The following is a 23,641-nucleotide window of genomic DNA, read 5'->3' as shown; positions in this document are numbered from 1 at the left end:
TGTGATTAGATATCCCTGTCGGGGACGATGGATACGAATTTGGGTCTTAAAAAATAAATTGAGAGCCAAATAGAAAAATGCAATCGGTTCATCCTTTCAGCTTACAATATTTTGTAGTTTAATCAAAAATTTATATCTAAATCAACCTTCCTTTGAATGGAAATGGCTTTTAAGTACGTTTGGGTTATTGCTTCTCCCACCGGAATATAACCACTTAAAAGTTTAGCTTTAAAAATTCAAACTAAAGCAACAAACTAATCAAAACAAATTAGTAAGAATAGAAACATACATCAAACGCCGATTTATGTCTACTTTTTATACCAAACTCTTTTAAAATATCATAAAGTATCTAACATCATTTTTGAATTATAGTTTAATATTTTTTTTTTATACGAAGATATGCGAGTTTGAAATATGGTCTGATTTAAGTACATCATTTCGTTTTTTACAATTTTCTAATACTGTTTCATTAAATCCATCCTATATGAACTCAACGAAAATAATTAATTTACGAGGAAAAAAAGTTATGTAAAAAATTGTTAACTGCCATGTTTGGTCATAAATTTGACTTTATTCTCATGGTTGTGAATTGTGATCTTCAAATACAAATTTGAACATAATGTCAATTATTTTGAGATATATTTTTGGTTTTTTTTTCTAATTTAAACCGTCAATTGTAGATTGTTACACTATTTAGACATTAAATTAAATTTCAACACCAAAAGCCTCTTAATATCTCTACAACTAGTTTGGATCAGAGGATACCAATCAATACTTTTTGAAGGAGACCGTGAAGTGTTAATCAAACTAGTGAATGGTCAATAGTCAAATGCTTCATTAAGAAATCTCTTGCAAGATATTACATTGTGGACTTCACGTTTACGCCAAGTTTCATTTACTTTTACAAAGAGGGAATGTAATAGTGTAGCAAATGCATTAGCAAAGTATGGTTGTATTGATAAATTGTATTATGCTAATTCCGTATTAAAGCCAATTTAGCTACTGAAAACTCTGTGTAATGACATTTGCTAAATCAATATATTTTACTTTGGAGAAAAAAAAAAAAAAAATTTCAACACCAAAAGCAATGTCATAGATTTAAGCTGGTGTCATAAATTTATTAAATGAAAAGGTACTTCTTGTGGAAAAAGATCCCACATCTGATAGATGTAAAGGGACTTGAGTAATATATAAATGGCTAGGGTCTCTCCATTCATTGCCAATTGGTTTTGAGTTGGAAGCCCACAATCTAACATGGTATCAGAGCCTACGCTGTCCAGTTAACTAATCCGGCCCAGACAGAGGCCCGATCATCCCATTAATTGATGGCCCAAAGGAAGGCTCAATTCCATCGAGATAGCTAGGCGTGATGGATTGTCAAGATTAATGGCTAGAAGAGCCATTATCTAGCCATTATCTCGAGGGGGCGTGTGGAAAAAAGATCCCACATCTGATAGATATAAAGGGACTTGAGTAATATATAAATGGCTAGGGTCTCTCCATTCATAGCCAATTGGTTTTGAGTTGGAAGCCCACAATCTAACACTTCTCTTTGCTTCCTTCCCGAATCGTCTTCTTTTTGTTTTGCCTGCCGAATCAATGCATCTCTTTGTACAAACCTGTTCAATTGCCTCTTTTCATATCTTTCTATTTGGGATTCGTTCAAAGTTTTTACAGTTTTTTTTGTTCCCTTTTCTTCTTTCTTCCTCTAATTTATCTATATCTTATACTGGCGTCGAGTTACTGAAAGGATAAAAGGATCATGTACCAGGTGCTTTTATTTTCTCTTCTCATCGGAAAACTGACCAAGTTGTTTAGTGGAGATATGAGTCATTCGTTGGTGTATTTTTTATACATGTATTACAGAATAAAGTCGATGTTACTGAAATTCATAAAATTTTAGTATTGTAAACTTTTAGTCTCTTTAAATTTTCTAGGATATCCGGTTTTCCTGTTTTCCGTTGAATATGTAGGCGTGCCATATGTTTTGTGTGGCTAATGTTTTCAATTCTCAATGTGTAGTCTTTATTTTTTATTTTTATTTTTTTTCTTCTGAATGTTCGATTAGATGTTGAAACTAAACCGGTGATGTTGTTTTTCCGCATCGCTTATGTTACGTTCTTAAAAAGTGTTGTATCGATTTTCAGAGAATCTCCGAATTACAATCGTTTCAAAGAAAAGAAAAAAAAACAACGACTTTTATTATTATAAATTTACTAAGCACAATGATACGTCGCATTCAAAAGACGTTCTTCTCCACACCAAGGGTTTCTTGATCTTTCACTACTCAAAAAAAAGAATGTTACTTGATCTTCAATTCAATGATACTGAAAGACCCGTACGTGGCACGTATAGCTACCGACCCATTATTCACCATATTCGTTATGTGATTTGCTGATAATGTATGCACCCACTCTTCAAGATTTATGGGTATCTTTGACACTTATAAATTTTTGTATCTTCTCTTCAGTCTCCAGACAGAGATTTGTCATATACCCGAGTACTTCATTTTCATTTGCTCTGCTTACTTCGGTAAAGGTTGATAGATATTACTTGAGATATGAAATCATTAATTAGTAGAGCAATCAAAATGAACAGCAGTGGCTTACACTTGGAAGATGTTGAACCAAATTGTGAATTTCTGTGGTGGTGGGAATGTTAGTTGGAGACGGGTTGAAAAAAGCAATCATGCTTTAGATTGTTTGGTTTGATTAGAGAAGTTATCGGTCATGCCTCTGTCTGATGAAGGGGAAATTTTTCTGTTTCCAGACTTGTAGATTTTCGCTTGAAGGAGGAGGAGGCTGAGGACTACTCGAAAACATCTTCAGAAAAGTGAGGAAAATTGTTATTAGAGGAAGAGATGCTAGAAGGATTTTAAACTTGGGGGTCGCGACGATAATTGGGAAGTTATCTCGCAACCCGCATCACCAAAACTATCACTAACTTACCACCTCCTGAGTCATAATTTTGATTTCTTTATTATCCGATTGTATTTCTATATGAAATTAGAACATCTCTGATTATTTAATCTACGTGCAACCCGTGGAAGTCCAATCCTATTTCTTAGTAACACATTATTTTGTCGTAGAAGGTATGCAGCGGTGGAACTAAAAATTATATTTACAGTGGTCAAAGATAATAATCATGATTATGTAAACTTTGGTTAATGGGGTCGATATAAGAGTTTTTAGCAATTTTATCTATTTCTGTTGTAACTATAGAAGAATAAATGATTCTTTCTTATCATTCTTATGGGTGTGATTTAACTCTTCTACCCTTCATGTAGAACCGCCACTGGGTGCATGCCGCTGATGATTTTATCATGGATGGAGAGTTAGAACATGCATGTATTTGGATCGGTGTTCAAACGATTGACCGTCTCTGGTCCATTACAAATGACTACTATATGTTTTTTTTTTTTTTTTTTTAAATGTTGAATTTCAATGAATCAGAAGAAGTAACAACAAAGCTGTGAAAGGAACATTTTACAGGCCAACAAAAACTTTGCAAACATCTTTCATGAGGTTCATAATTCACATTAATCAACGAATGCTGCTGTAAATTAAAAAAAAAAAAACATATTTAGTAAATATTTTAACATATATGAACATATATATATATATATATAATTATAAAAATTGATTTTATTATATATTTCAAGAAAATACTACTTTTTGTGTAGCACTAGATAAAACCAAAAATAAAATATGAAAAAAACGTAAGTATTATATATATACTAGATTAGGACCGCCCGATGTGTGGATTTAGTGATGTTCATATATTTTTACCCTGTTTTCCCTTAGTATATTCACATCTTTTGCTATCCATTTTAACCATTATTGCATAACTTTAGGACTATTCATGCATTAGAGTATAGTTGCATTGCATTTGCATCTTTTCATGCATAAATAGGTGATTTTGGAGCTTAAGGAGCATGGAAGCAATGCTGAGGAGAAGTGAAGCAATGCTGAGGAGAAGTGAAGCAAACAAAGAGGAGAAAGCAATGGAGTTAAGGCTGAAGAAACAAGGTCCGGAGCCCCACTCGACTGCCCACTCGACCAGACACTCGACCGTGTGCGGAGAGGGACTCGACCGAGTGAAAGGAGAAGAAGAAAAGCCAACTCGACCGAGCACCGGGTCGAGTTGGTCGAGTCGCCGGGCTATTTTGTCTTTTAACATTTTTAGGGCTTCCACTCCTTTTCTTATTTAAAGACCTTGTACTCTGCAGCCACCAACAGTCCAACTTTTTAGATATTCTCAAACCTAGTATTTACCCTTTTGGGAATTATTACTTTTTGCACTTTATTTTTCTTAGATCTTGTACCTTCTTTTGAAGGAGAAAACATTAGATTCTTCATATTTGTTGGTTCCATAACTTTCAAAATATTGAGAATTCGAGTTTGATTCCTTCTTCAATATTGTAGATCTTTGCTTTATCTTTCTAGTGATGCAAGTTTTGTTATTTTCTGGGTTTATAACTCATCATGTGTGATTGTGAGTAGTTGTTTAGGATCTTGAGGATGAGTTAGGCTGGATTGTGTTTGTGGTTTTTTGATTTGGTCAAGCTTGATTGTTGTAGATCTCTTCTACGGTAGATATTCTTAATGCTGATCCTATAACCGAGAGGGTAGGGTTTGATCTCAAGCCTCTTAGCATCACACCAATGTTTAAGGAGTATATATAAGGCTAGATCTAGAGTTTATCATTAGGCTTGATATGTTAATCTTACGTACTCATATCTTATATATTACTATAACAGTCTTTTTGAATAAATTATTTCATTGGTGAAAAAATATGAGACGATCTATTTTTTTTTACTTCAATAATCTTTTTTTTATGTAAAGGTGAGTATTTACATTTTTTTAGAAACAGTAATTAATTGTATAATCTTCACAGTTGTTTTTTATCTTATATAAAAAGTAATCATTTTTCTTGTAAAGTAAGCAACTTAAAACTAAAATAAGTAAACAATAGTAATTTTGAGTATTTTTATTTTTTAAATTTTAATAAATTTAGAATTGACATGTGTCAACATCTGAATGATACAATTGACATGTGTGACGATCTTGTTAATGAGTAACTTTGACATCAAGCTTTATATAATAAGAAATAAAATTAAATTTAACAAAGAATATATATTTAATTATTTTCGTAAGTAAAAACAATGTATAAAAGTAAAGAGATAAACTTTTAGTTATAGAAAAAATATATATTTTTTTTTGCTATAATACACTAATGTATAATAGTTTTTTTTATGTAAAGGTGAGTATTTACATTTTTTAGAAACAGTAATTAATTGTATAATTTTCACAATTTTTTTATCTTATATAAAAAGTAATCATTTTTCTTGTAAAGTAAAGCAACGTAAAACTAAAATAAGTAAACAATAATAATTTCAAATTTAATGATATATATATATATAATTTCCTTATAATATTTTTATTTTTAAAATTTTAATAAATTTAGAATTGACATGTGTTAACATCTGAATGATACCATTGACATGTGTCATGGTCTTGTTAATGAGTAACTTTGACATAAAGCTTTATATAATAAAATATTAAATAATGTAACTCTAAACTGAAATGAAATAGGGATTTTTTTGTTTACTAATTATTTTGGGAAAAACTCAAAAAATACGTCATCTATTTTTCATTTTTGGACGTTTAATGTATGTAGTTATTAAATTGGAAGAGAAATACTCGGTTTATTTTTTGTTGTCTTAAAAAACTTCGTTTAATTAACAATGGTAAATCCATACTTACGACTTAACAGTCGTTAACACATATGACGGAATCGTTAGCCATGGTTAAAAGATAACCCCACGTGGTTAATTAGTCATAAATAAAGACACTGTTGCCCTTTCTCTTTCGCCTCAACTCGATCTGGGATCTAAGAACCCTGAATCAAATTTTATCATTACACAACTAAAGAGAATGATGGGCCAAAGTTCAGGGTCTGATCCAAATTCGAACTGGAACTGGGGTCCTCTTTGCAAGACTTGTGGTAGAGTTACGATTGTTGCGAAGTCATGGACCAATAAAAATCCGGGTAGAAGATTCTACAAATGTGTTGTTCATGGATTCTTCATTTGGGCAGATGAAAAGAAACCATACAGTTGGCAGAAGGTGAGCTTACTAGAGGCGAGAGATGAAATCAAAAAGCTCAAAAAATCTCTTAGGGCGATAAAAGAACAAATGGTGAGTGGGTCCAACACTGATTTGCTGAAGATACACGATGAAGAGAAGAAGAATTTTGAAAAATTCAGTTATGGCAGCTAATGAGAGGGAAAACATGCTTCGACAGTTCATCTTATTGTCTTGGGGCAGTTCATTGTTGTAATCGGGATTATTCTTGCAATGGGGAAGTAGGTTATGTTGGGAACTTTCATTGTTGTTGTTTTCAGTTGTTTACCTATGTATGTATTTAACTATTATCTTATCAATGAAATCCAAAAAACTTGAAAATAAAAAAATTCAAATCCAAATACCTTATTTTTTATTTGAATATCCGAAATTATATTTAAATCCTCAATTTTTATCTAAAAAGCGGGTTTTTTTACCCAAAATCCAGGTCTTTATCTATAACCCCGTAATTTTTTCCAAAAATTTACGGGTATCCGGATATTTTTGTACACAAAATATAGTTTTTAGCAATTCTAAAAATTTATAGCCGATCCAAACCCGATAGTACCCGAACCTAAACCGAATTAATTTTTAACATTTATTCTATTAGATTCTAAACTCCTCCATCCAAAAGATCCAAACTGGAACGGTTTCTACCCAAACCTAACCCGTATACCCAAAATTCCAGCCCTAATTGGAACAAACGAGGCAACAAAACAAATACACTTGAGGTCTTGGCGATACATCGTAGATACAATATATGAACTTTTATCAAGTTTTCAATCCAGCAAAGTTTAGTTAACGCTCAAATTTTCCTTAAGTTGAAAGATTGGAGATGTGAAAGTTAATTAGAGTTTTTTTTCTTTTCTTTTTTGCCTGTTATAGATATCCACTTCCTTGCATTGGACAATGGTTTTATCGAGCAGCTACAGAGTTAATAAGTCTTTAACCGTGGAGTTCTTTCAGGCTCATGGGTCCACCAATATCCGACGGTTGGTTTTAAAGACTTATTTACCTACAATAAAAATTACCACATGATATTTTTCTGTGTTTTGTTCTCACTTGCACAGTTCTGACAATCATTTTCCAGAAGGTCACCCATCCAAAACTACTCCAGCATAACCACGTGTAACTGTGAAGTTCTCTCAGAACATTTGACCGAAAATAAGTATACTTTGGTGATATAGATAGTTAAAATCAATTTTTTTAAACCTTTCAGCAACCCGAGATGTCACATCACTTGATTTTCATAACATGCATATAAAAAATTATTACATGTTAAATTAAATAGCAGCTTAGGGTTGATTTTACAGTTTCAATTCGAATTATATATTTAGAGAGGTTAAATAGAAGGCAGTGCAACATATTGAGTAATTCTTGATGGTCCTTCTAGAGCTTAATACCTCTAAAAACTTATTAATGGGCTACAAACTTACTAGTTACAAACATTCAAGATTAAATTAAGCTATTATTTGCATCAAATAAAATAAAGTTACCCAAAATTGGTTCAACTTTAACGGATACTATTAGAAAAAGCTAAAGATTATATGCCTTTTCGGTGCGAAGTAACTTTATTATATCAACCTCTACTTACCCCATTCTCAGCATTACAACCTTTACTTTTTAACTCTTCATAAACCAACACAAACTTATAATTTCTCTACGAAACAACATAAACGTTTTAAAAATTAATAATCATACACATTCAATCGAGACTGAGATTTACGATTACTAAACCATATTAAACCAGAAAAATCGCGATTATTGTTTCACGTTTGCCTTCACCATACGACGTTGATTAAATATTCCGTGACGGTAACAGCGTAAATTTATCAAAAAAAAATTGATTTGGGGATTCTGGGTTCTCCAAAACTCGATATCTCCAAAAAAAAAAAATCATGAGCTACTTTTCGGTGTCTCCGTTTAGCTAATCGAGAAGCTCCTCATGGTGTTCCGACGAGTTGTTGGTGTGGAGAACCCTTAGCCGAGATTCTGGAGATGCTTAAATGCAATGAAGGTACATTCATTTTTTCATTTAAATTCTTGATTGAACTGATATATTGAATGGATTGTATGTGTATTAGAAGAAGAAAGAGGAACATTTGTTCATTTTGGTGGATGATGCTTTGTTAAACGAAATAAAGGTGGTTGATGAGAAGTGTAAGAAAGTTGCAGAGGATGTCAGTGAGTGGAAGACAAATTTGGAGCTTCAGAAAGAAATCCTTGAGAAGAATTTTGACAGAAAAGTCATGATTGCAAATGAGGAATTAGGTGATAGTTATGATAGCTTTGAAGACAATAGGTGTTGCCATTGTAATTGTGAGCTCTATTGTATGGCTATGGGGAAGATTGTAGGTGTTACTAGTATGGCTCTCTTGTATGGCTATGTGTAAGAGTCTGTATGTGTTGATCAATTTGGATTGAATGTGGTTTAAGAGACAAGTGGTTTAAAGATAATAGCATAACAAAAGGCAAAACAAAAACCTGCAACATTCTGAAGAAAAATATAGCCTGCAACACATTCGGAAAAAAACAGAGCCTGCAACATATTCTAAAACAAAAAAAACCTGCAACACATTATGAAAAAAAACAGAGCCTGCAACATATTCTAAAAAAAAAAAAAAATCTGCAACACATTCTGAAAAAAAAAAAAGTCTTATAATTCAAGACATTGTGGTGTATTTTACATTCAAGACTTGTCTTATAATTTTTTCTCCGGTAAGATTCCTTCCGATCTACGGAACTTGTCTCAGATCACTGTATTGTACCTTCAAAACAACTCTTTTGATGGTCCCATTGATTCTCTTGACCATCTCCCGAGTGTAAAAGTTGTAAATTTGAGCTATAACAACTTGAGTGGACCAATCCCTGAGCATCTCAAGGGCTCGCCGGAAAATTCTTTCATTGGGAACTCATTACTATGTGGTCCACCTCTGAGCCCATGCTCAGGAGAAGCCATGTCTCCATCTTCAAACATTCCAAGATCATTGTTAGAGAATCTTCATCCTGTCAGGAAGAGGCAGAGTAAAGCTTATATAATCGCCATTATAGTCGGATGCTCTGTAGCCATTCTTCTCCTTGCAACAGTTTTCTTGGTTTGTCTGTTGAAGAAGACGAAGTTAGAAGAAGGCGGCGAAGGAGGGAGAACGCAGATGAGTGGAGTGAATAGCAAAAAATCGCAGGATTTTGGGAGCGAAGTTCAAGATCCAGAGAAGAACACGCTCTTCTTCTTTGAAAGATGCAATCACAATTTCGACCTTGAGGATCTTTTGAAAGCTTCTGCTGAAGTTCTTGGTAAAGGGAGTTTCAGAACGGCCTACAAGGCCGTGCTTGAGGATACAACTGCGGTTGTGGTGAAACGTTTAAGAGAAGTCGTGGCAAGCAAGAAAGAGTTTGAACAGCAGATGGAAGTTGTTTGGGAAGATTAAAAAAAAGAACCTGCAACATATTCTAAAACAAAAAAAAAAAAACCTGCAACACATTCGGAAAAAAACAGAGTCTGCAACATATTTTAAAACAAAAAAAAACCTGCAACACATTATAAAAAAACAGAGCCTGCAACATATTCTAAAAAAAAAAAAAAATCTGCAACACATTCTGAAAAAAAAGAAAGTCTACAACATATTCTGAAACAAAGAAAAACTGCAACACCTTCTGAGAAACAAAAAACCTGCAACAGGTCTGAAAATTAAAAAAACCTGCAACCCATTCTAAAAACAAAACCAAAAACCTGCAACTACTTCCAATAAAACTCCTTTACTCCTTTTCTTCCTTCCTAGACCTTACTTGAGTACCTAGATATTGCTTCCTTGTGTGAGTGTTTCTGGTCCCTGTGAGAGTGTGACTACCTCTGCGGCTTGCAATGTAGAAGAACCAGCCTCATCAAGTTCTTTCTTCTTACACTTCTTACTTATCACACTCTTCTTACATGTTTCAGTTTTTTCAATTTTATTACATGTTTCAGTCTTCTTACTCTTTTTTTCTTTTGGAAATTTAGGACATCCAGCTGAATTGTGTCCAGCTTCACTACACTTACGACAATGCATGATTCTTCCTTGTCTTCCGAGTTTAACTGTCCCATGTTCATCTTCATCGTCCTTTCCTTGATGCTTCTTTGGTGCCTTTTTCTTCTTCTTCTTAGGTGACTCATTCTTCCCTTTGATCCGATCAAAACTATTCTTCTGCCCTTTCTTTCTCCCTGGAAGATTTGGTTCTGGAGGTTTGGTTATCAAAACGTAGTTATTGGTCATCCAATATCTTGGACCTCTAACAGGACTAGGACCTGTGTCATACACTTCTTTCCATATCTCAGTACTAAAGAATGGAGACACAAAATCATTAACATCCTTATCAATATCTAAGATTGCCCCATAAGCATGTTCACATGGAATCCCTGTAATTTGCCACTTGCAGCAAGAACACTCCCTTTTACCGGTTGTCAAGTTCACAAAGTGTGAGTTCCCATCCAAAAATACATCAAATCGCCCATGTGTTCCTTTTGTGATTTCACAGAGCATAGCATGTTCTTTCTCTTCCTCCAGAATCTCTGTTGCATATTCAGACAACCTCTTTTTCCATTTGGTTATTTTCAGATTTCTCTTAGTAATCCTTCTCATTGCCTGCCTTCTTATAGTTTCCAACATTGGAACTAATGCCTTTGCCCTTGCTTTGACAATTGTGGAGTTAAAAGACTCTGTTACATTGTTGTCCACATCCTCACAACTGCTTCCTACCCTGTAGTAGGCTCTTGACCAGCTCTTTGGATCCTCCTTCATCACATCATCATACAAAGATAAATCATATGCTCTAAGCTTGTTCAAATTTGCTTGAAATTGTGCATGGCTGTAACTCCAAGCTAATTGCCACACACGTTCTTTAAGCAAGTCTTTCTTACCATGCTTAGTCTTTAGGTTATCCACCATGTGCTTCACACACATTCTGTGTTCAGCATTTGGTAACTCACTCTTCATAGAACTTATGATTCCCTACATAAGTACAGAAAATAAGCATTAGCAAAGAACAATGATACAAGACAAATTAAAGAATCAGGGGAACTAACATGAAAACTTACTTTAGAACGATCTGATATAATGACATAATCCTTCCCATCCTTTAGATTCAAATCATCTTTTAGTAGTTTCAGAAACCACATCCAGTTGTCAGCATTTTCAGTTTGTACAGCTGCCCACGCAATTGGGTATATCTGATTGTTAGCATCATGAGCAATAGCAGTCAATAGACAACCTTTGACGGCTTGTTTAAGAAAAGTTCCATCAATCCCAATGATAGGCCGACAATAGTAGAAACCTTTTTTCATTGCTCCAAGACACACATAAAACCGGTTAAAAACATCTTTAACCACTTCACCATCAGCAACTGGAATTGTATCAACTATGGCTGTGGATCCTGGATTTGAATCAATGATTTCAGCCGCATAACCTCTAAGGTGAGCAAAATGCTGAGCATATTCATCTTGCAGCCACTTCAAAGCTAGAAGTCTTCCTCTCTGCACTTGTCCAATAGAACTCAGTATGTTCCATTGCTCTTTAATGTGTCTTTGAATATCAAGAGGCATGTATTTAGGTTGCATCCTCAGTTTATCCATGAAAAGCTTCCCAATCACAGGACTCTTCAATAACTTGCATTTCCCATTAGGGGTGCATCTATGATAGCCACATTTAGTTCTCAAAACCCACAGTTGCCGATTCTTGTTGAATGCGCAGTAGACTTTCCAATCACATGCCTTATCCTGAGCACATCTAAAACCGATTTTGTCCTTCCCCCATCTATCTTGTCTAATATTTTCTCTCGACCTCAAAGCATGATGTAACACAACCTCTTTGAACTCAAACCCTGTGAAGAATGTTTTTCCAATGGCTAACTTATCATTAGTTCCCATCCTAATTTTCCTATCTCTAATCACAACAGGGTCTTCCTCTTCATCTGAACTCTCTGGGATGGTATTCCGATTAATCCTAAACTCATCAAACCAGTTTGCTACAGAATCCTCTATTTCAAACTCAAACCTGTCCACTATGTCGTCTTTATCTTCAACCTTCTCTTTCTTCTGCTTCACCTTCCTCTGCCTTTTGTCCTCATTGTCTTTTTCATTTTTAGACTCATCTCTCTTTCGTTTTGCCTTGCTTCGCCTTGCCTCATTCCTGGCTTCACGATCTTCGTCGTCATCACCAGCCTCATTCATGGCTTCAACATCTTTGTCGTCATCACCAGTCTCATTCATGGCTTTAACATCTCCGTCGTCATCACCAGCCTCATCGCTACCACTATCTCTTTTGTCTCCACCATCACCACTTCTATCTCCATCATCTCCATCTTCCCCGCTACTATCCTCATCGACTTCTTCGAGACCATCGGGATCTCCATTGTAATCAGGATCATCTGGATCACTTTGATATAAACCCAATGTTGTGACCGTCATCTCTTCTCTCACTTCCTGCGAGGAACCCTAATTTTTACTCAAAATTGTGATAACTCTGAACTAATGTTGTGACCGTCACGGAATATTTAATCAACGTTGTATGGTGAAGGCAAACGTGAAACAGTAATCGCGATTTTTCTGGTTTAATATGGTTTAGTAATCGTAAATCTTAGTCTCGATTGAATGTGTATGATTATTAATTTTTAAAAAGTTTATGTTGTTTTGTACAGAAATTATAAGTTTGTGTTGTAATGCTGAGAATGGGGTAAGTAGAGGTTGATATATAACGCCACCCCTAATATTATTCTTATTATTGTTATACTTTTAAAGACAACATATCCATAATTCAATATCTTAATAACATTATATTCAATAGCAAGCACATGTTTTTTCAGGATCATCAGCCACCCGATAACATCTTCCGTGATGCAAGTTTACCTTAATGCATTTTTGGATGCACTCTTGAGTTGTCTTGCAAGAACCTATCACATAATCTGTTTGTGGTGTATCGTCCGCCCCCGCAAATTCTATAATATATAATAAAACAAACTTTAAAAACATAGTATACATAATATAAATAAGCAAATCATGTAGGTTTAAACTAAAAATATAGATTTCTTTTGTTGCATACTTGGGATCAAGAGAACAACCAAACACAAGAATAGTAAAAAGAAAGATTTGTATGATAAAGCCATTTTTTTGATTATTTGTTTTGTGAATGAAACATAATCAAAACACTAAGAGTTATATATATAGAGATGTGATCCCTCCATAAAATACATTTCCTAATATCCTTTTTAGAATTATTATATTGAAAACTTTTTTTAACTTCAATTTCTATATATTGTAGGATATGATGGTTGATTAAATAATTTCTACCATATTTAGATACATATTAATAGCATAAGATATGATATTTTTTGTATGGTACTAAGGATTGGAAAAAGATTGGTTTAAAAAATCTCCTAAGTATAATAATAAATTCACCTATATTGAATATTTGGTCAACCTTTTATTTATGTTATAGATCTATCTATACTATTAAAGAGGAGTGTATATTAATAGGTTTTACATTTGTAAGTATCTCTATCAAATGTCATTGGTCATCAGACTATTTTAAAATTTCTTATTAAGGATAAAAATATACATTAAATTTTAAAATATTTAAAACTGTTAAATAATTATTAGTTTCCTAAACAAATTTCACTTTCTCTTTCTCATTTAATATTGAAAAATTTACTAATTATTTAAAAAAAAAAAAAAATATTAACTAGTCAATCAAACTTAAAAAAAAACTAAGATTTGATACTATAAGGGGGTGTATTCAAAACATAATTTGGGAAGATTGTGATTTTTTTAAAAATCCTCTGTTATTCAACTAGTGATTTAAAATCACATCTCAAATCCACTGTTATTGAATATGAAATTTGTTAATAATCATTCAAAATCACTCACAATCCACTGTTATTCAATCACCAATTCACAAAAATCATAACAAATCCACTGTTATTCAAAACCAAATTTTCTTTTTTTTAGAAAAACATAATAGTGACTGTGAGAGACTTTGGGTACATTTTTGTAAGGGAAATCCTATTTAAAAAATCTCACCTTCCAGAGGGTGTTTTTGAAGGATTGATTTAAAAAAAAAAAAAAATTACGAATTGCAAAATTCTGGGCTCTCTCTCTACCTTTCTCTGTTCTCTTCTCCTCTCTCGTTTCTGGACTCTCACTCTTCTCCTTTCTCTGTTTTTCTTGTGTGTTAATTATGGGCTTCACGTCTTGTTTTATTTTATTTTATTAGGGTTAGTTGTTAGGTATATATACTCTTGAGATTAGGGTAAAGGTTTCATGATGCAAATTACGGTGGTGTGGATCAAATTGCCAAAAAACCAAAAACCAACCTCTATACATATGAATATGTTCAACGTATTCTTTGTGTTATGCTATATGAACACCTCTCGTTTGGACTTGAGAATCTCTTAAAAACCAACTTAAGTCTCACCAAATCTCATCAAATCTCATTAAATCACAAACTATTTTTTTTCAGAAATAGAAAATAATAATAAATCCATCAAACTAACTTAAAAACTCACTCTAAATCTCCTAAAATCCAGAATATCATAAATCCTCCAAAATCCTTCCAAATTCTGTTTTGAATACACCCCCCTTAGGTTCACCCCTAGGGGTGAACCTTTCCGTTCACCTCCTCCTTTTCAACCAATCATAATCTTCTATACATTATTTCATTAAAAAAATAAATCAAAATTAAATTAAAAAGCAAAACAAATTCTGTATAATTTTAATTAAGGAAAGTTAAATATTGACTTGGTTTAGATTTTACATTTGACTTGGTTTAGATTTTACAATTAGAACAAAATTATGTGTTGGTTTGGGTTTACAAAGGTGATTAGAGTTTAGATTACAATTAAATCGAAATTATATGTCGGTTTGGGTTTACAAATAAAGTGGCTAGGGTTTAAATTTTACAATTAAAATGAAATTATATATCAGTTTGGGTTTACAAATGAGATGTTAGGGTTTAGATTTTACAATTAGAACGAAATTATATATCGGCTTGGGTTTACAAATGAGATGGTTAGGGTTTAGATTTTACAATTAAAACAAAATTATATGTCGGTTTGGATTTACAAATGAGTTGGTTAGGGTTTACATTTTTTACAATTACAATGAAATTATATATCGGTTTGGGTTTATAAAAGAGCGGTTTAAGTATTTAGTTTTATAATAATGTATACAGATTTTATTTCCTTATTTTATAAGGAGGTGAATGAAAAGGTTCACCCCTAGGGGTGAACCCAAGTATTGTTCTTTTTTAATTCTTATATTGAAAAGATTTTGATTTAAAATTACGATTCTTCTAGCATATTTCTTTGATTTTAGTTACAAATTATTTTGAATTATTATATAATGCATATGATAAATAATTATGTAGATTTTGTTGTTGTATATGTTGTGATTTTTCTTTTTTATAGATGAAGGTGCATTATGTAGTCTATGAATAAAATGTGGGTTGGTAAAACTAATATTTTGCGCGTTGATAAATTTATAAGTTTTATTTGCTCACAATTATAATAATATAATTACTATTTTAGAATAGCTTTACAATAAATTGGTCTTTCGTAATGACTTGAGGATCCAGTTGAAAGTGAGAGGCTATGAGAGCAGAGTTAGTGGAATTTGCAGCTGGTTTGACTTGAGGTAAAAAATTGTAGTGATTAATCTTTCATTACAGACGAGGCCGGCTCAGTTGTAGCCTGATTCTGTTTCTAGCAAAGACGGCAAACATGCAAAGGGGTAGAAGCGAAACTTCGATGTTATGATACTACTAGTCTATACCCGGTGCATTTGCACCGAAAAGGCCTATAATCTTTAGCTTTTTCTAATAGTATCCGTTAAAGTTGAACCAATTTTTATTAATTTACCGTTTGATGTATAAATTTATTCTATTGCGGTAAAACCAAAATTCCCTTTATAAAAAAGAACATAATTGTGCGAAAAAATGTAAAAAATTTTGTTGTGATCGATCATCACTGTTACGACCAATAGAACAACATTCAGAAGTGACCAAAAATTTAAGTAATTATAATAAAAGTAAAATTTGAGTTTTTAGTTGTATTCATACCTGAGGGTTGAGTATTTTAATTTGCAAGAAATAATCTACATAGCATGTCTTATGTTCATAGCTCTCTTAATACATGTTGTTAACAATTTCATTGCTGTATGCTTTAAAGCCTTTTCTTGTTAGATTTATGAAGCAATAAAATGTAATTGTACTTAAGATATTAAGAAATTAGAGCGTGAGAACCTTTTTATTGATGATCACAAAGTACTACAGGTAATACTTCTTAGAATTTAAATAAACTACAATGTAAACTCTAATAATATTTTTTCTTAAGAAAACATTGTTAAACAAACCAAAATCTCTAAATCCTTCTGCACATAAAAAAGATAACTTGCTTTGCACATATATCATTAACCAAACATTTCCTCTTCATCAGGTGACATTCCACCTAAAACCATGAGATTTAGATTTCTGTATTTTTAACTAAACAAATCCTCTCAAATCCTCCAGAATCCCTAAAACTTATTAAAATTCAAATCTACTAACTGTTTTGAATAACAGTGGATTTTAAAGTAGATTTTTAAATTATCAGTTCAATAACAATGGATTTCAGAAGACTTTTTAAAATTCATGATTGAATAACATAGGATTTGTAACTTTTACACAAATCAATTAAAATGTCAAGTTGAATACAACCCCTTTACAATATACAAATAATCCCTTCGGCTATGTTTCAAAAGTTTCAGATTAGCTCTGTCTCTGTTTTAAGTATTGCACACATCAATGGCGATTCGAACATTTTCTTCTCTTATTCGAGCTCTTCACCAAACCCCAAAACCTCAATCCTTTCGTTTCTTCTCTACCCTTCTACACGATCCACCATCACCAGATCTTGTAAACGAGATCTCCCGTGTTCTCAGCGATCACCGGAACCCTAAAGACGACCTCGAACACACTCTCGTCGCTTACTCTCCTCGAGTTTCGTCGAATCTGGTCGAGCAAGTATTGAAACGCTGCAAAAATCTCGGCTTTACTGCTCACAGATTCTTTCTATGGGCAAGAAGAATCCCAGATTTCGAACATAGCTTGGAAAGTTATCACATTTTAGTTGAGATTTTGGGTAGTAGCAAACAGTTCGCTCTGCTTTGGGACTTTTTAATCGAAGCTAGAGAGTATAATTACTTTGAGATAAGTCCCAAAGTGTTTTGGATTGTGTTTAGAGCTTACAGTAGAGCTAATTTACCCAGTGAAGCTAGTAGAGCTTTTAGTAGAATGATCGAGTTTGGGATTAAGCCTTGTGTTGATGATCTTGATCAGCTTCTGCATTCGCTTTGCGATAGAAAACATGTGAATCACGCTCAGGAGTTTCTCGATAAAGCTAAAGTGTTGGGGATTGTACCCACCGCGAAGACGTATAGCATTTTGGTCAGAGGTTGGGCGAGAATCAGAGATGCATCCGGTGCACGCAAGGTGTTCGATGAAATGCTTGAGAACAATTGTGTTGTTGATTTGCTTGCTTACAATGCTCTTTTAGACGCTTTGTGTAAATCCGGTGATGTTGATGGAGCTTATAAGATGCTTCAAGAAATGGGTAGCCTTGGACTTAAACCAGACGCGTATAGTTACGCCATATTCATTCACGCGTACTGTGATGCGGGAGATGTTCACAATGCTTATAAGGTTCTTGATCGGATGAAAAGGTACGAGCTTGTACCCAATGTGTACACGTATAACCATATCATCAAAACACTTTGCAAGATGGAGAAGGTCGATGATGCTTATTTACTCTTAGATGAGATGATTCAAAACGGGGCTGATCCGGATACTTGGACTTACAATTCGATGATGGCTTACCACTGCGATCACTGCGAGGTGAATAGAGCAACAAAGCTGTTATCGAGGATGGATAAAACCAAGTGTTTACCTGACAGACACACTTACAATATGGTTCTCAAGTTGCTGATAAGAATAGGGAGATTTGATCGTGCTACAGAGATATGGGAAGGAATGAGTGAGAGAAAGTTTTATCCGACGGTTGCGACGTATACTGTGATGATTCATGGGTTAGTAAGGAAGAAAGGGAAGTTAGAGGAAGCTTGTAGATACTTTGAGATGATGATCGATGAAGGGATTCCACCGTATTCGACTACGGTTGAGATGTTGAGGAATCGGTTAGTTGGTTGGGGACAGATGGATGTTGTTGATGTTTTGGCAGGGAAGATGGAGAGAAGCAGTTCTTGTTCGGTTAGAGATATGGCTGTTGAGATGAGAGGAAGGAGAAGGAGATCGGAACGTAGAAGTGAAGGAAGTGAAGATGATGATGATTTCGAGATTGCAAGAGTTATACGAGAAGATACATTTTAACATATGAGAACAATTTTGAAATTATATGTGAAATTGAAATTGGAAATCTATAATCGAACCGGTTTGGTTTAATAAAGCTTCTAAACGAACCAGAAGGTTTTAAGGTTTATATTTTTTTCTCCTTTTTCCTCTGTGGTTTCTTCTTCTACGATGAAACAGAGTTAATTTTGCCACCGACGACGGTTGTGAGTGTGGAGCTTTATATAGATAGATCTGAGACGATTCGATCTGAAGTTGCAATTTCAAAAAACCTAATGAAATGATTGGATCTTCGGTGAAACCACTGTTCGTCTTCGTTTTAACTTTTTCGCTTCTCCTCGTCGTTATAGTTCTATCTCCGTCGCCACATGTACTGCAGATTCCGTTTCCTTCCGGTTCATCAGTGTAAGTATTCATCTTTACAATTTCTAATTACTGACTCGATTGTTGGGTTTGTCGTATCACACGGTTACTGTATTGGGAAGTATTTAGATGTTTAATCGAATGGAATCTTACTTGAAGTAAAATTGAATTGTGTCCTCTGCTTCAGGGGTTCTGATATATGGAGTGTCAAGAGGATAATGGAATGGAGACCTTGCAAATGGTGGTTACAAGGACACCTCACTCGTATGCACTCTTCTCCTAACTTTTATTAGTTAAAGGTTTCACCTTTTTGTTGTTCTGTTGAAAGATTCTGTGATGGATTACAATCTGATGTGGGGTTATTATATTGCTTGAGATGAGGTGAAGTTGGTGTAAATCAGTAGTTAGTTCTAAAATGTTTAGCTACTTTGAATCTGATTTAATCAATTCCACTAAGAAAATCTTGGCTTTGATCTGAAAAGAGAAGACATTGTAGTTGGGTGGAAGGCTAGATTGCTTGTAGTGAGTTTTACTTCTCTGAACTTTTTGATCGGTCTTTTCATTGCAGACAACTGCTTTGGTTTTTTGTTCAAATCCTGCAGCTCTACCCGCTAAAACTAATGGATATATTCGCGTTGATTGCTATGGTGGCCTGAATCAGATGAGACGCGATGTAAGTTTTACAGAGGATCGACCATCTTATGAATCAGTGCACATGTTTATCCACAAAGACTTCAACTTGCATTATATCTGCCTTAGGAAATAAATCATCTGATGATGTGATGCTGCTTGCAGTTGTGTGACGGAGTTGGGATTGCCCGTTTGTTGAATGCTACACTTGTTCTGCCAAAGTTTGAAGTAGCTGCATACTGGAATGAGTCAAGGTACTCCCGGTTTTTTTTTTAGATCAAAGCTTATTAGATAGCAATTTCAATGGTTCATTGATCAAGAAAGAGAATTAATATGCTATTGCTATTTACTGGTGCAGTGGATTTGCAGATGTGTTTGATGTAGACTACTTTGTTCAAAAGATGAGTGGTTATATCGAAGTTGTAAAAGAATTGCCAAAAGATATTGCATCAAAAGAACCATTCAAAGTAGACTGTAGCAAGAGGAAGGGTCAATTTGATTACATTGAAAGTGTTCTTCCATCTTTGTTGGAACATCATTACATTTCTTTTACACCAGCAATGAGCCAGCGCAGGGACAGGTACCTTTTTTTTTTATAGTCTATATTGTCTTTGTACTTGCTATTTCTAAACATTTCAAGATTCTTAACTATTCTACTTTGATACAACTGCATTTTCAGGTATCCTGAATATGCAAGAGCCACTCTATGTCAAGCATGTTATTCGGCTATACGCCTCACTAGTTCCTTAGAGAAGAAGGCCATCGAGCTTTTAGATGCTATTCCCAAACCCTTCTTATCGCTTCACCTCAGATTTGAACCGGACATGGTGGCATACAGCCAATGTGAATACCCAAACCTCTCTCCTTCATCTATCGCTGCCATTGAAGCTGCTCGTGTTGATAGGAAGCCATGGACTGGAGAGCTAGCTCAGATATGGAGAAAGCGAGGCAAATGCCCTCTGACTCCTAATGAAACAGTTTTGATGCTTCAGTCACTGAACATCCCAACAAGCACAAACATTTACTTAGCAGCTGGAGACGGTCTAATGGAGATGGAAGGATTCACATCTGTTTATACCAATGTGTTCACAAAATCTGTTTTACTTAACCAAGAGGATTTCACCAGAATGCATGGAAACACAAAAGCTGCACTGGATTATTATGTGTCCATCAACAGTGACGCATACGTGGCAACTTACTTTGGAAACATGGATAAAATAGTAGCAGCTATGCGAACATATAAACGTATGCATAATACTCTGTTCCTGAGTAGAAAAGCATTTGCTGAGCTCACTTCTCAGGGTCTTGAAGGTGTGGCGTTGAAGAAAGCTCTCTGGGAAGTTCATAAAAACGATTTCGCCATTGGCAGAGGTTTTGCTTTGCCGGACTGCTTCTGTGAATTTGAGCTGTAACGATGTTTCTTTTCTTACATTCTTGAGCTGTCCCAACATTTGTAATGACAACAATTTGTTCATGTACTATGCACTTTGAGAGCCGATGAGACCCCCTGTCTCCAAATACAAGAAAGTAGTATACAATCTAAAATCAGTTTCTTGTCTTCTTTCAACAGCTAACCGTCTTTATGTTACCGAGATTCTACAGTTCTGAGGTCTTTGGTGTCATTCTTTACAACCATTGCATGCAAAATTGTTGAAGCCTCAGATGTCACTCTTTGAGGTAAGTGTTTCTCTAAAACTCGCGAGTACCTAACAGCTACTTCAAGACCTTTTTCATCCAGATGACAAAAGTCCATGTTCCACCATTGATTTGAGTTCCCAACCACGCAAAAACCATGCAAAATAGCAGCAAATGAAACAGAATCAGGAGAGAAGCCTTTTTTCACCATCCTATCCTGAAACCAGCAAGCAGTCTTCACCATTCCATGCACACAGAGACAAACAAGGACAGAATTGTAAGCAGCAGCGTGGTCCGACCACCCATCTAATTTCATTCTATGGAAAAACTCAAAAAACAGAGAACTTTGTCCCTGATCATTTGGTTCAGCAAGAACATGTTCAGATGTTTTTTTCACAAATCCCTGAAGTAGACAATTGAAGGTAACTTCATTAGGTACACAGTTTTTTGTCAACATAAGCTCCCAATAGAAAACTGCTTTTCCAAGGGTACTACTCTCTTTAGCAAAACTTCTTATAAGTGTTGTGTAGGTGACAACATTAGGCACCACGCCACAAGATTGCATCTCTTTGAAAGTATCCTCAGCCAATTTGAAATCCCCTTGGCAACAAAAACCGTTGATAAGGGAGGTGTACGTTACCACATTTGGCTTACATTTACTCTTCTCCATGCATCGGAAAATCTTTAAGGCAGTAGCCATATCCTGTTGCTTCACACCTTTTTCAATGGAGAGAGTGAAAACCTTCCTTGCCTCATCAAAATCACCACTCCTGATAAATCCATCTATCAACGTGGCATATACATAAGCATCTGGTATAATATTCCGGTCTAGCATCTCAGAGAAGAGGAGTTTGGCAGGAAAAAATCTACCGGTCTTGCACAATCCACTCATCAACATATTGTAGATGGCAGCATCCGGTGAAACTCCTCTATCTATCAATTTAACCTTCATGTTAATAGCATCATCCATATTCCCTGAAACAACAAGACCATGAATAATGATTCCATATGTAACAATATCTGGTTTGCATCCTCTTTCAGCCATCTGTGGAAGCAACTTAGAAGCAATATCATACTCTTTGCTTTTAAAATAGGCTTGTATTAGAGGGGCATAGCTTAAATTGTTCAGAATCAACCCTTTCTTCCATGCTTCATCCAAAACCCCAACAGCATCCTCCTTTTTCCCTTCTTTACACAAACGATTCACCAAAATGTTATATGTTGTCATATCAGGCTTGCAATCATTAGCTACTATCCATCGTATACTCTCAACTGGATCAACCTTAGAACCGTGCCTACACTTAGCATCAATAATGTTATTAAGAAACCAAACACTAACCCTTAAACCCCTTTCTTTTACTTCCTTTAAAAGTCGATCAGTCGCCACAAAATCCCCTTTCTTGCAAAACCCATTTATCATCGTTCCAAAAGTTTCCAAAGTCGGCATAAACCCTTTCAATTTCAACTCCTTGAAAACTAGATTCGCACTTTCGATATCGCCCAGCTTACAATATCCACCAATGATGGTGTTGTAAAACACAATATTCGGAACACAACCTTTACCCCATCGATCTTCAATCATCTTTCTACCTTCTTCTACCTTCCCTTCACTACACATACCTTTGACCAGTATACAAGTACTGTAATTATCAACACAACCACCTCTCTCACACATTTCGTCATACATCTTCCGTGCATCTCCAAGTCTCCGACTTTTCACAAGTAAACTCAACAACGAGTTGCAAGCAATAACATCAGGCACAGATTCATATACCTCAACTACATAATTATAAATCTCTACTGCTTTACTCAAACAACCCGATTCAGCATACGCGTGAAGAACATGGCTCAATGCTTCATGTGTAAGCTTCACATTTTCTTTCCTGAGATTACGCAACACTTCTTCAATCTCATCGAAGATCCTATGCCTCGCTAAGAGCTTCAGAAACGAAGAACAAGCAAACCCATTTGAAAAGATTTCATCTTTCTTCTCGCTCGATAGCCAATCAAACAGCTTCACGCCGATTACAGGATCCTGGATTCGATCGAATACGAAAGGTGAGATATCGACGAAGCGTACTTCTTCTTCTTCATCAGCGAAGCAATCGTCGAGAATTTGAGACCAGTTTCGCTGGGTTCTGAGGATGGATACAGTGTCGCTTACTAGTTTCTTGATGCGAGGAGTTATCGGAAAATGAGATCGAGGAGGATTGGTAAGAGGTTTGATGCGAGAGAGAAGGGTTTTAGACATTACAGAGAACTGTGAAATGGTTTTAATCGTCAACGGCGTTTTGATTCATAAGCAGAGACAATTTAAGGGTACGGAAGAAGAGAGATAACCAAACCATACCGAGATTGAACCACTCTCAGTTTACATGATTTGGCAATGTTATCTGGTTCTTTAGATTCATTTATGCTAAAGCAAGATTGTTGTATTTACTATTTAATGTGTTTTATGTAATGAGTACTTGTCATACATACACATGACATAGCCACTACATCTTTGTTTCCAATCTTGACATG

General features: G+C 34.8%; 3 protein-coding genes, 1 long non-coding RNA gene and 1 pseudogene across 8 annotated transcripts; 2 read left to right on the top strand and 3 right to left on the bottom strand.

Annotated features, from left to right (window-relative positions):
* Window positions 1-9,585: 9,585 nt before the first annotated feature.
* On the bottom strand, window positions 9,586-12,621 carry LOC147924851 (uncharacterized). The gene is made up of 2 exons (XM_087497362.1): window positions 11,197-12,621; window positions 9,586-11,110 (listed from the first exon to the last, which is right to left on the bottom strand). Exons 1-2 carry the CDS (start codon window positions 12,562-12,564, stop codon window positions 9,920-9,922), a joined length of 2,559 nt encoding a protein of 852 aa, XP_087353488.1. The 5' UTR covers window positions 12,565-12,621; the 3' UTR covers window positions 9,586-9,919.
* Window positions 12,622-12,825: 204 nt separating this feature from the next.
* On the bottom strand, window positions 12,826-13,401 carry LOC104758585 (uncharacterized). The gene is made up of 2 exons (XR_762746.3): window positions 13,196-13,401; window positions 12,826-13,091 (listed from the first exon to the last, which is right to left on the bottom strand). It is a non-coding gene; the product is annotated as an uncharacterized LOC104758585 (long non-coding RNA).
* A 3,490-nt stretch (window positions 13,402-16,891) lies between these two features.
* LOC104758584 (O-fucosyltransferase 13) lies at window positions 16,892-21,028 on the top strand. 4 transcript variants are annotated; one of them, XM_019239353.2, is made up of 6 exons: window positions 16,892-18,895; window positions 19,041-19,117; window positions 19,422-19,526; window positions 19,649-19,737; window positions 19,842-20,063; window positions 20,163-21,028. In XM_019239353.2, the coding sequence occupies exons 3-6, from the start codon at window positions 19,515-19,517 to the stop codon at window positions 20,893-20,895; spliced, it is 1,056 nt and encodes a 351-aa protein (XP_019094898.2). In that variant the 5' UTR covers window positions 16,892-18,895; window positions 19,041-19,117; window positions 19,422-19,514; the 3' UTR covers window positions 20,896-21,028. The 4 variants fall into 4 exon arrangements, with proteins under 4 accessions (XP_019094898.2, XP_010479777.2, XP_087353490.1 ...); XM_010481475.3 differs by having other exon boundaries at window positions 16,930-18,895; window positions 19,456-19,526; XM_087497364.1 differs by having other exon boundaries at window positions 18,644-18,895; window positions 19,456-19,526; window positions 19,613-19,737.
* On the top strand, window positions 16,931-18,620 carry LOC104758583 (pentatricopeptide repeat-containing protein At1g52640, mitochondrial). Its single transcript, XM_010481474.3, has one exon. The coding sequence runs from the start codon at window positions 16,931-16,933 to the stop codon at window positions 18,509-18,511; it is 1,581 nt and encodes a 526-aa protein (XP_010479776.1). The 3' UTR covers window positions 18,512-18,620.
* On the bottom strand, window positions 20,941-23,471 carry LOC104758582 (pentatricopeptide repeat-containing protein At1g52620 pseudogene; annotated as a pseudogene). Its single transcript, XR_015587796.1, has one exon. The product of XR_015587796.1 is annotated as a pentatricopeptide repeat-containing protein At1g52620 pseudogene (transcript).
* Window positions 23,472-23,641: the final 170 nt, after the last annotated feature.

This window comes from Camelina sativa, chromosome 17 (genome assembly GCF_030686135.1).
Source record: "Camelina sativa cultivar CO46 ecotype springtype chromosome 17, ASM3068613v1".
NCBI classification, from domain to species: domain Eukaryota; kingdom Viridiplantae; phylum Streptophyta; class Magnoliopsida; order Brassicales; family Brassicaceae; genus Camelina; species Camelina sativa.
This window is presented reverse-complemented; position numbering and strand designations above follow the sequence as displayed.